Source organism: Camelina sativa, chromosome 9 (assembly GCF_030686135.1).
Source record: "Camelina sativa cultivar CO46 ecotype springtype chromosome 9, ASM3068613v1".
In the NCBI taxonomy this organism is placed as follows: Eukaryota; Viridiplantae; Streptophyta; class Magnoliopsida; order Brassicales; family Brassicaceae; genus Camelina; species Camelina sativa.
This window is the reverse complement of record NC_141888.1, coordinates 18,155,184-18,166,522: the sequence shown is the minus strand read 5'-3', so window position 1 is coordinate 18,166,522 and position 11,339 is coordinate 18,155,184. Positions and strand designations below refer to the sequence as shown.

At 36.3% G+C, this 11,339-nt stretch overlaps 3 protein-coding genes and 1 pseudogene across 7 annotated transcripts; 3 read left to right on the top strand and 1 right to left on the bottom strand.

Annotated features, from left to right (window-relative positions):
• Positions 1-2,365: 2,365 nt before the first annotated feature.
• LOC104715248 (MATH domain and coiled-coil domain-containing protein At3g44790-like) lies at positions 2,366-9,311 on the bottom strand (annotated as a pseudogene).
• Positions 6,395-7,027, top strand: LOC147938255 (uncharacterized; the record flags this gene model as incomplete). Its single annotated transcript, XM_087464045.1, has 1 exon — positions 6,395-7,027. A coding segment is annotated over exon 1 (633 nt), but the record flags the coding sequence as incomplete, so codon positions are not given.
• On the top strand, positions 7,031-7,673 carry LOC147938254 (uncharacterized). The gene is made up of 2 exons (XM_087467308.1): positions 7,031-7,348; positions 7,458-7,673. The coding sequence occupies exons 1-2, from the start codon at positions 7,031-7,033 to the stop codon at positions 7,671-7,673; spliced, it is 534 nt and encodes a 177-aa protein (XP_087323434.1).
• Positions 7,463-10,205, top strand: LOC104710939 (splicing factor U2af small subunit B). Of its 5 annotated transcripts, XR_755153.3 has the most exons (6): positions 7,463-8,067; positions 8,297-8,383; positions 8,477-8,558; positions 8,667-9,232; positions 9,326-9,387; positions 9,984-10,205. XR_755153.3 is itself a non-coding variant. In XM_010427595.3 (5 exons), exons 1-4 carry the CDS (start codon positions 7,831-7,833, stop codon positions 9,212-9,214), a joined length of 954 nt encoding a protein of 317 aa, XP_010425897.1. In that variant the 5' UTR covers positions 7,463-7,830; the 3' UTR covers positions 9,215-9,232; positions 9,984-10,205. The 5 variants fall into 5 exon arrangements, 3 of the variants coding, with proteins under 3 accessions (XP_010425897.1, XP_010425895.1, XP_010425894.1); XR_755152.3 differs by having other exon boundaries at positions 8,667-9,387; XM_010427595.3 differs by lacking the exon at positions 9,326-9,387.
• The last annotated feature ends 1,134 nt before the right edge of the window (positions 10,206-11,339 follow it).

Sequence of the window (11,339 nt, the reverse complement as noted above, 5' to 3'; positions counted from 1 at the left end):
ACAAAAAGTAATATATTTGGTTGACAAAAAAAAAACTATCAAAATTTGTAGAACTCTGTTTGACAATATATATATATATATATATATAGATAACAAACGTAATGGATCAGTAAACATGTGTGATCACTAACGTATAGTGATATGAGTTGGTCATAATATGAAATTGGAGCAACTTATATTATAATAAAATTACTCTGTAAATAGTTATCAACCAAAACAACAAGTCATTTAGAGCACTTTGACAGAAATAATAAATGCCCGGAAGCGCCAAATGATTTATGCAAATATAAAAAACGACCGTTAGAAAACAAAAGAGACCAACGAGAATTCAAAGTTGAAACATCTATATTAACATTTTTACAGCAGTTTTAATAAATAAGGCTTGAAGTTGAGAAATGTTTATATTTTATGCTATTGTAATTAAATGATTTTTTAATAAAATTATAAAACAAAAATATAAATTCAACCGTTTTTCATTAACAAAAACAAATATTTCCTAATTTATCTCCCTATTAAATTCCAAATAAAATTTCCTATTTTTATCCTCCCAAAATATTTAGAACAATCGATTTCAAAATATAAATTTATGAGGAGCCTATAAATCAGCTACATTCGATTTTTTAGTTATCCTAATTAACTACCATATTCAATTCTAAAATAAAAATTCTCCCCAAATTTCTATATACAAAATTATATTAAAAAAAAATTAATGGCTCAAAATTAATTTAACAACAAAAACTTGGCATATTCCCAATATCTTTATTATGCGAATATAAAATCTCTAATTAGTTGCATTAAAAGGTGGACATATTCAACTTAATTTCTCGCCTATAAATAGTGTTGAGCCCTGTTCTCAAGTTAGCATCACCAACGATATAAGAAAATATACCTATTTGTTATGCTCGTTTGGCAGATGCACATATGGAAATTGTGATGAAGTATGTAGAGATGTCTAAGACTTCTTCAAGCCATGCAGGGATCACCGAACCAATCCTTATGCCTCCCATGATAAGGTTGTGACTTTTATATTCTTCTACTGATGGAGAACAAACCACAGTATCTGACTTTTTAAAGTTTTTATATTTTATGAGGGAGAACTAATGAACTTATAAATGCCTCAGCCCTTCTTTTTGTTTACTCTTCTCCTCTTTTTATTTACTTTTCTCTAGGTTCGATGCCTTTTATTTTGTTTTTCGTCGACCCTTCAATTTTACGGGTTATAGCTTCACGGGTTTGGATTAGTATTAACATTAATTTGAAATACCATTATTTTGGTGCTATAAAAGTATTTATCAAAAAGTATTAATTAATATTAAAATATTAAATATATTTAATTATTTTGATTAAATTATTATGTAAAAATAAATCATTTCGTGGGTTAAATCCTAAAATTAACCACCAAAATACTCTTATACAATTTTAAACATTAAATATAATAAACAAAATTAATAAACAAATACCTTAAAATATAATTTTAGTTTAAATACATCAATCTAGTTTGGAATTAAAATAGAATCCGATTATTAAACACTACTCGTTTTAGTACTATAAGTTATACATTACACACAATGTGTTCGCGGGTCGAAATTAATCTCTATTGGCCGTTTCCATACGCTTGTAGTTATGTCCTTTTTTTTTTTGGAAAAAGAAAAAAGAAAAAGAAGAAGAAGCTTTCGCTTGTGGAGAAAATACAAGAAGCAAGTCAATCAACTCGCAAACCTAAAATTGCCCTACAAGACAAGATTAAAAACGGCTTCGATAAGGTTTTCTTTTGCAGAGGGGATTGTTGTTTCCCTTGATGAATTCTAGTTTTATAAAACAACTTCGGTTTAAGTCAAATTGAGCAATACACTTGGTAGCTTAGGGCATCTCCAACCAACTCTATTTTAGAGTCAAAACTCTATTAATCTATTATAAAGTAAAATTTGCTTCAACCCTACTATATATTTTACTTTAAAATAGAGAAAATGATGAGATTACCCTATATTTAGAGTAACTCTATTTTGAATTCTATTTTTTTACACTACCTCTATTTTACAGTCAAGTATAGAGTAACACATTGGAGAAAAATCATGTTATATTTTAGAATTAATCTATATTAGAGTAAAAAATAGAGATATACAGTGGAGATAGTTTTAACCTTTGCCGGCAATTATCCGTTTACATAGCCATGAAAGAGAACAACTAACAAAATCTTAGTCTAAGCAGATTCATCGTTACAAAAAAACATTAGCTCTTTACAAAATATAGGATCTTCCAGTTCCAACATACGTCTCTCTAGCAAAAGTAGCATACTAGCATCCTATGTTAGGAAGTTTGAAACCTAGATTCAAACGAACATTAACACCTAGCAGAACCCAAGTCATCAGACAAAATCATCCAACGTTAGACGAGGAGTTCTGGCAGCAGCCAACACCTTTGTCTTCTCTTTTCCCAGCAGAGCTTCTGTTTCTGAGCACTTTAGCTTCAAGTTGTTCAGTTGTTCCTTCTCTTTCTCCAGTAGAGCTTCTATTTCTGAGCACTTCTTCTTAAAGACCTTGAGCTCTTCCTCTAACTCTTGCATCCGAGTCTTACCAAACTGCTCTTCCATCTTCTTTTTCTTTACTTCCTCCACCTTACGTTCCAACCAATCCACCTTAAACCCCGAATCCTTCAGTTATGTTAATGCTTTCTTTACTTGGCTTAAGTCATCAATGGAAAAGTCTTGCAGTGACTGGCACAACGTCTCGATTATGTGGAGTAGGAGATTTATGCATGATGTCTTCATATGTTGGTTCTTTACTCGGAACTCTAGTGTCATATCTGGGTGTCTTTCCAATATACGTTTCACAGATTCCGCCTACAGTTGAAACAAAGTATAATAAACTCATATGTATACTCATATCCAAAGGCTGGATGGTCTCATTAGTTAGAAACCTCAGAGCTGTAAGTAATGTTCAAATCTGTTCCTATCTAACCAAACATTCTTAAAAAGTAAGAAAATAAACTTTTACCTGTGAAGGAAAAACTTGAAACCCGTAGACATTAATGCTTTCCTTTACGGAAGCACCATGATCGTTAAGCTTTATCCTTTTCGGAGGTGGAATTACCTCTTTAGATGCATCTGAAACGTCTAATTCGCCAATAACTTCAAGAACATCTACCTCTGCAGTAATCTTGACTTCGTCGTTAACAAGAAATTCACTTTTTTGGCATAAAGTTTGGTAAGGAGAAGCATTTTATGATTCCCATAGAGAGTAACATTTTGATCAAACCATTGTTCTTTATCTATAGACAACAAGAAGAAAGAACTGATCTAACTGAACACAAACAAACACAAGCAGACATATATAGAACCCACAAAATACGAACTGTTGGGATACAAACAATGTCCCACATCTGAATATTAGAAAATATGTTTCTAATATATAAGCCAAGACCAACTCCAATTAGTATGAGGCCTTTTGGGAAGGAGCCCAATAAGAAATCCGTGCGGGCTTTACCACCTGGGCCCAAAGCGGACAATATCATACTAATAGGGGAGTTGGCTTGGGCTTGGAAAGCCCAACAATTGGTATCAGAGTCTAGGTCAAAAAGTGGACCTAGGGGAGTGGGTGTGGGCTCTGTGTTTGGTGTGGGAGGATCTCTCAAAAAGATGACATGATGAAGGGTGCCTCAAGAATACTTTAGGAATAAAGGGATACCAGAGCTTAGGTACTTGGGTTTCGCTGAAGGGGAGGCCAAAGTATCGTGGTACATAGTTTGAGGGGAGGTTTGTTGGGATACAAACAATATCCCACATCTGAAGATTAGAAAATATGTTTCTAATATATAAGCCAAGACCAACTCCAATTAGTATGAGGCATTTTGGGAAGGAGCCCAATAAGAAATCCGTGCGGGCTTTACCACCTGGGCCCAAAGCGGACAATATCATACTAATAGGGGAGTTGGCTTGGGCTTGGAAAGCCCAACACGAACTATCACCTCGTTGTTGGGAGAGTAGACCGGAGAGTTGATTGACAACAGTTAGGCGAAATTTTACGTGTCTTCTCCATTCACAAGGCAAAGTTTTACGAGTAGCAACCATCAGATATAGAGACAAATGACTAGCATTCTGAAATCCCTTAGGATAGGCCATAAGACGCCTGCTAACAAACAAAAAAAACCATAAGACAACAACGGAGGATGTTCTCATAAACCTATACTGGAGGAGAAAAACAACAACATAAGTTGTCTTCTTCTTACCATTTGCAGCCAGCAATCACAAATTCATCAGAATGAATGGTCAAACACGCAGATTCCAGAGATGAGAAATTCTCAATCACCCAAGTGAATTTCTTATCTACTGCTTCTTCATTCCCCATTGAAGATGACGACTCCACGCAACCAAACTTGAAGACGAGAAAACGGAACCATAGAGTGGCACTGTCACGCACCCAAATTTGCAAATGGAACCACGCTTGTGTCCCTTGGTCTTCTTGACTCATGTATTATGAAAGAAAGGACTTTTGGTTGGACGCTTTTGTCTTGGTCTTCTTGACTCATAGATTATGAAAATGGACTTAAAGTGGACTTCGGCCCAATTTATCAAAGCAAGCTCGATAGCATATATAATCCATGGCTCATAGTCTACCAGTGTCTCAAAAAAGTCTATTAGTAGAGAGATTTATATGAATTTGTCTTTTGAATCAATCTAGAGAGATGTCTCTATATGAAAGTCAAAAAAGTCTATTAGTAGAGATTTATATGAAATTTTTCTTTTGAATCAATCTATAGAGATGTCTCTATTTTATTTTTATGAAATTAAATCCAAGTTATTTGTGTTTTTGATGACAATCTAAAGATCTTCTTTTCTTTACTTTTACTTAAAACTTTGATAAGCTATTTCCTTTCAATTTCATTTTCTATATTTCTTTCTAGCTTAATAAGCTCATTTGAGCCTGAATCCTACCAGATTTGGATTCTCTTACATAATTTCCCAGTTCGGCTAAATTTATCCTTCGTAACAGATTGTTCGAGGAACATCAACCGTCAATCCTAATAAGAAGAAGAGTAACTAGATGAAGAAGGGTTTCAAAACTTGGAACAATTACAGAATAAAATATATTTTTTAAAAATCTTATCAATTTAGGAACTCTAGCCCGTACTCTCGGATTCAGGCATTTATTGTCACATGAAAAGACGCTTGTAACCTTCTCCCTAAATGCAATGCAATTCAAATTCAATAATATTTTAATTATTTTTTTTCTCGCATTTTTCTTCTGCTCGCCAAGCCACAAAATAATTTTTTCTTCTTCTCGCCATTTTTCTCGCATTTTTCTTTTTCTCGCCAAGCCACAAAATAATTTGATGATGTCTCATATCTGAGGCCTCACAATTTCATCGTCTCCGACAAACCTTCTGCCTCTAGAGCAACCGCTATTTGCCTTCCATTGGTAACCCAACCATCGACTACAACTATGTGTTTCCAAATTTGTCGAAACTCTAATCTTGGTCGGTTGAGTTGTAAATTGTAGTTTGCAAACAATATCATCGGTCAGATTGAAAGTCATTTCGACCCTTCCATTGTAAGCTTCCTTCTCTTATGTGTTAATTGAAATTGTTGTTCCTCTCGACTGCATCTTCCAACCGTCACATGTTCTGCAGCTTATATTATGTTCTCTGCTTCCATGATTATAGGTTGTGTGTAGGTTAAATTAATATTCACGCCTTTGTCTTCATAACAGGTTTCTTTATACTCTCCAATGATTTACTTCTGTCAATGAATCCTTTTGTAACTCCATCTCTAGATTTCACATCAACAGGTTATTACAATTCTCCTTATAGTTGTTCTACCACTGATGTCTCATCCTACTAGTTACTAATCATGCCCTTGGGTTCTCCTAGGAAATTGTCTTCTAGGGTTTAGTTTTCATTGTCTGCTTATGTTAAGCATTGCTCATATACATGTTTGAGGGGTTTAGGGTTCACATAGGATACTTTATTGTAGGGTTTAGTTTCGTCATTATCTATTGTTAGCCTTGTATGTTTGCCTTGCTAATGCCTGCCTTGCTGCCTTGTATGTTTTCTTTTCATCCTGCCAATTCATACTCCTGAAGATTATGTACATTGTTAAGCGGTTTTCAGGCGTTTAAGCCACTCACGTCTCATGGTAGTTGTTTTATTTCCTTTGTTAGGGTTCTGTTGGGATAATGTATTGTAGGGTTTATTATTTATCGCCTTATAGCTGTAAATTATTAGTGTTTATGTTTATGTGTGTTGTAGGGTTTTCTATTATTCAGTTTGTAATGTATCATCCTACTAGTTATATGTCATGGCCTTGGGTTCTCCTCGGAACCTGTCTTCTAGGGTTTAGTTTTCATCGCCTTATATTTGTAGTCCATCAATCTTTATGTTTATGTTCCTTTAAACCATTATGTCTATCTTACATATATGCTTTATTGCTCATCAGTATCAAACCTTGTACCCTTTTCTCTACGTAGGCCAGCTGCCACAAAGGCTTTTTCAAGTTGATTGTTATCCTGGCCATGCAGTCCGTATCAACTCTTACTCTAAACCTGAATATCGTATTGATATTTTGCATGTTTTAGAAGACCTGCCTGAGTTAAAATTGTTATTGGCATCGCCGCTCGGTTCTTTATTCCGTTTTCCGGTGCGTCAATGTTCATTATCTGGCCAATTGGTTCACCAGATGTTATGTCGGCAGTTGTGTAGTGATAATAGCGAACAAATGTGGTTTGTGTTTGGAGGTCAGCCTCTTAAATTCTCGTTGAGTGAGTTTCAGGAAATTATAGGCCTTTGTTGTTCTCCTTTGCCAGCAGTGAACGAAATTGTTACAGCTACTACGCATGCTTCAGGTAATGCTCCGTACTGGTATCAACTCATTGGTAATAAAATTGGTTCAACGACTGTTAAGGACATTGTAAATATGTTGAAGACGGAGCCAGGTATGCCAGTTTGGCGTAAGTTTCGACTTTTTCTCATAGTTATTGTAGAAGGCATATTGTTTTGCCGGACGCAACCACTGAAACCATCGCAAGAAGTTGTAGAGATGGTTAAAAATGTTCAGTTCTTCCTCAATTATCCTTGGGGTCGCAACTCTTTCAAACGGCTGCTGCGGATGGTAACAATAGGGGATTACATGCTGGATAAAATCTCTCTTCTCAAGAAGCTTAAGCAATCATCATTGGCAGTCCATGGTTTCCCTTTTGCACTACAGTTTTTTGCTTTTCACTCAATTCCATTGCTGCTCAAGTTCCTGCCTTATGCAAAAGATCGTTCAACGTTCCTTGACCAAGTTGTAACTCGTTGCCATAAGTGCAAGTCATTCCATACATCAAAGATATTGGTAGTTGAAAATGATCTAGTTGTAAGTTGCCTACTCTCTCAGTCTACTCTACTGTAGTCCAAACTTTCCCTACTGTACTCCGGACTTTCCTTCTGGAGAATCTTATTGACCTTACTCCGTCACCTTGTAGGTACAAGTTTTGTTCTGGAGGCCATTTAACCCTAAGTTCTCTCATTCTAGACAAGGAGATCCCCGAGTGAGACAATTGGAATGCCTCATCTCTGCAGGTTATGAGTTTACGAAGCAAACATGGTGTGGTGGTGATTGTTCGTTGCCTTCAAAACTTATGTTCCCGACTTCCCGGCCCAATTTAACACAAGTTTTGTGGTTGTTTGGAAATAGTTAAAATTAAAAAGGAAGGGGTATGAAAAGTAAGTAGTGATGACTCAAATCTAGTATTCCAGAAACATCTTTTAGCGAAAGCAACCTAATTATAAAAGACTCGAGGAAGAAGAAGAAAAAGAAGGGTTTCGTGTTCTTCACAAAGTAAAGCTATTTGAAAGATGGCGGAGCACTTAGCTTCTATATTCGGAACGGAGAAGGATCGAGTGAATTGTCCTTTCTACTTCAAAATCGGCGCTTGCCGTCACGGAGATCGATGCTCGCGTCTCCACACCAAGCCTAGCATCAGCCCTACGCTTCTCCTTTCGAACATGTATCAGCGTCCCGATATGATTACTCCTGGTGTTGATGTCTATGGTAACCATATTGAACCGCGTAAGATGCAGCAACACTTCGAGGTTTGTAACTTTTATTTTTTTCCCAGGAGATTGAATTTTGGGAATAATTGATGTAATGTAATGTTATGGGGTTTTGAATTTTTGAGATTTTTTGTGCAAATTGATTGTTATTTTACGGATTTTGGAATATGTTCTTGAAGATTGTGAAGTATGCTTTGAATTTTATTAGCGATCTTGTTACGTGGATGAATGAATTTGATGTATGTATGTGTGGTTTGTGAATTTGCAGGAATTTTATGAGGATCTGTTTGAGGAGCTGAACAAATATGGTGAGATTGAGAGTCTGAACATCTGTGACAATATCTCTGACCACTTGGTAAGTCATTTATTTTGGTTACCAGCAAAGAACTCTATCATTGTTTATGTTTTTGGACTTTAATCATATCGATATTTCTATCTTCTTGTGTAGGTTGGTAATGTGTATGTGCAGTTTCGAGAAGAAGAGCAGGCAGGAAAGGCGCTTCGGAATCTTCAAGGAAGATTCTATGCAGGTTGTTTACCGCTTCATTCTTTTTAATCTATCTTGTGTTTCACAAGTTTACTTGATTTTTTCAGGCTTGTACGTTAGTCTTACTTTACTGAAATATTTGGAAACGCAGGTCGTCCGATCATTGTTGACTTCTCCCCTGTCACCGACTTCCGTGAAGCTACTTGTCGACAGTACGAGGAAGATACTTGCAAACGTGGTGGATACTGCAACTTTATGCACCTGAAAACAATTAGCAGTGGATTGAGGAGGCAGTTATATGGAAGATACAAAAACAGGCATAGTCGTAGCAGAAGTAGGAGCCCTTACAGGCATCGTAGTCATGAAGATCGCTCTCATGAAAGGCATAGCCGCAGTAGAAGGCATGATGAAGATGATGATAGTGAGAGCCGTAGCAGGAGCAGAAGATACAGGAGCAAGAGTCCTCGCCACAGAAGAGGACGGAGGAGTAGGAGCACAAGTAGAAGTCCTGGTGGAAGGAGACAGAGGAGTCCTGTTAGGGATGGGAGTGAGGAAAGACGTGCCAGGATTGAGCAATGGAACAGGGAGAAAGGAGAGCAAGAAAGTGCAAATAACAGGGCAAATGACAATTGCAGCGATGGGTACATGAAGAAGGACGATTATCATCAGGAGCCGTCCTTTCAACAAGAAGGCTATTGATACCACCAATCATATCTGGTCAGTTCAAAATTTCTTTCCCATATGTCTCGACAATCCTTAGAGGTAGATTCAGTTAGGTATCCAGCTCACAGCCCATTTTCCGCTGTGCAGGTTTGTGCAGGGTCAGAAACTGTGATTAAAATTATATAGTTTGCTTAGTTTCAATTGATTGGGTTAGTGCTGACAACTTTTTCTGTGGAAGTCATGCATGTTGGTAGTCGTAGTAGTCCTTGCATATGCTTCCTTGCTTTCCCTGCAACGATGTGAACCACCCTAAATTTATGTTTTGCTCTTGCGAAACCAATCTCAGTTTTCCTTATTGTTTTCATCAGATCAACTATCTTAGTAGTCCGTTTTTTCCCCTGTGTTTTTGTGGGTTCGTTCATACTTCACTAATAATTAATAAATCATTCTGTTCATGCTTAGTTTGGGTATGAATTCGAAACCTTGTTTGTTACTCATAGTCATAGTGTTGTATCATTGTGTATGTCTTTGCGTTGTTTGGGTGCGTATCTATAGTGCATGTAGAATTTTGTTTGTTACAGTCAGGGCAATATGACAAGTGCAAGTTGGGAATAAAGCGAATACAACCATATCTCTCTGTACTGTTCTGGTCATCTTATCTCCAACTCTTATTTTTTGTCCCATATCTCTGGTTTTGCTTTTGTGTGCTTACGATTTGTGAAGATTTTTGCAGGTTCAGGTTTGGCCTTGTAGGAAAGATAGGTGCAAAAAGGTTTGTTAACAATCTGCGGACTTTGTTTTACAGGTTTTAATGGTGGCTTGAAGATTTGTGTTTGAAAAGATTTGCAGATGCTAAGACTCTTGGATTCATGGTGGCTTGAAGATTTATTTTCCGTTTGTGTTTTGAATTTTCTGACTTAGTTCTTCTTGGCTTTGTATGGATATTATTTTATACTTTTGGATTTGGACGTTTAGTGTGATTTGTCTAAATGGATCTTACGGTTTGGTTAAGGTGTTTTCAACTCGATTTGTTTGGTTCTGTTAAACAATGGATTGTGAATCCATAAACCAGTCTCTTCATTTTATCCATTAATTAACTAACAAATAAGATAATTACTACTCCCTTTGTTTCAGTGTCATTCTGGAGTATTTTCTTTTTTTTCACAAAGACTGTCATGATACTCTTTGTAAAACAGAGGGAGTAATATAATTGTGAATAGTGTGCTGCCAATTCGTGGATAAGCACATTAATTTCTTAATGATAGATTTTAGGTGAGCAATCCCATTAGGAGATCTCTGATATGTGTGGACTTGTCAAGAAACTAGGTCCATCTTGGGGAGGAGGAAAGAGAGAGAGAGAGAGTGAAGGGATGTGATCATGAACCACCGATCAACCATGTAGAGAAGAGGGAAGATGTTGTAAAACTGACTAATGAAACGCAAACAACACCATTCAAAAATATATATGAACGCAAAATTTGTTATATTCAAAATCCATATGAACACATAATTAAGATTTATTTTTTATCAGAAGACTTGGTTGGGCTTTATCTCTGAGACTCTGATTCTTAATTTCATAGTGAGAGATTTATGTGGTAGATCTTTGTTCTTAAATCTCGAACATATGTGGATTTGTTAGAACAATGTAACGAAAGCTCTAAACGGTAACATGAAGTTTGAGGAGTACTTGAGGAATATATGAGGAATTCTTGAGGAATATACGAGGCATTCTTGAGGAAATGTTGTACATTTTCTTTTTACATCATATAAATATGAGAAATACTTGAGGAAACTTTGAGGAGTTGTCGATATTTTGAGTTTTATTTTTTGTTTTTAAGTTGTTTCATAAAATATCGATATTAATTATTATTTAAAGTAATAATTTTAAAAAACTATATATATAACAAAATGGGTATTTCTTATTGACCATGAACCATTCTAGGCTTGGCCGTACGGTACGGACGTCCGTACAATCTTGTGATAAGGCCGAGCCTCTTAGGGACACAAGGAGAGGAGAAGTAACGAAGTCCATCAAAGCCCATCATGTGATCGAGAAGCTTCTATTAGAGCCGTTAGGAAGAAGAGAGAACCAATCACGTGTGGGCAAGTTGACTTAGGAGACGTCACTATCAAGCTTGGGAACGCTTCTCCCTCTCTCTCT

Excerpts from the sequence above, each read along its gene's own strand:
- LOC147938254 (XM_087467308.1), top strand. The coding sequence starts at position 7,031 with ATGGTTAAAAATGTTCAGTTCTTCCTCAATTATCCTTGGGGTCGCAAC. Across the intron at positions 7,349-7,457 it reads TAGTTGAAAATGATCTAGTT|GTACAAGTTTTGTTCTGGAG; the intron begins GTAAGTTGCCTA and ends GTCACCTTGTAG.
- LOC104710939 (XM_010427595.3), top strand. The coding sequence starts at position 7,831 with ATGGCGGAGCACTTAGCTTCTATATTCGGAACGGAGAAGGATCGAGTG. Across the intron at positions 8,384-8,476 it reads ACAATATCTCTGACCACTTG|GTTGGTAATGTGTATGTGCA; the intron begins GTAAGTCATTTA and ends CTTCTTGTGTAG. Across the intron at positions 8,559-8,666 it reads TCAAGGAAGATTCTATGCAG|GTCGTCCGATCATTGTTGAC; the intron begins GTTGTTTACCGC and ends TTGGAAACGCAG.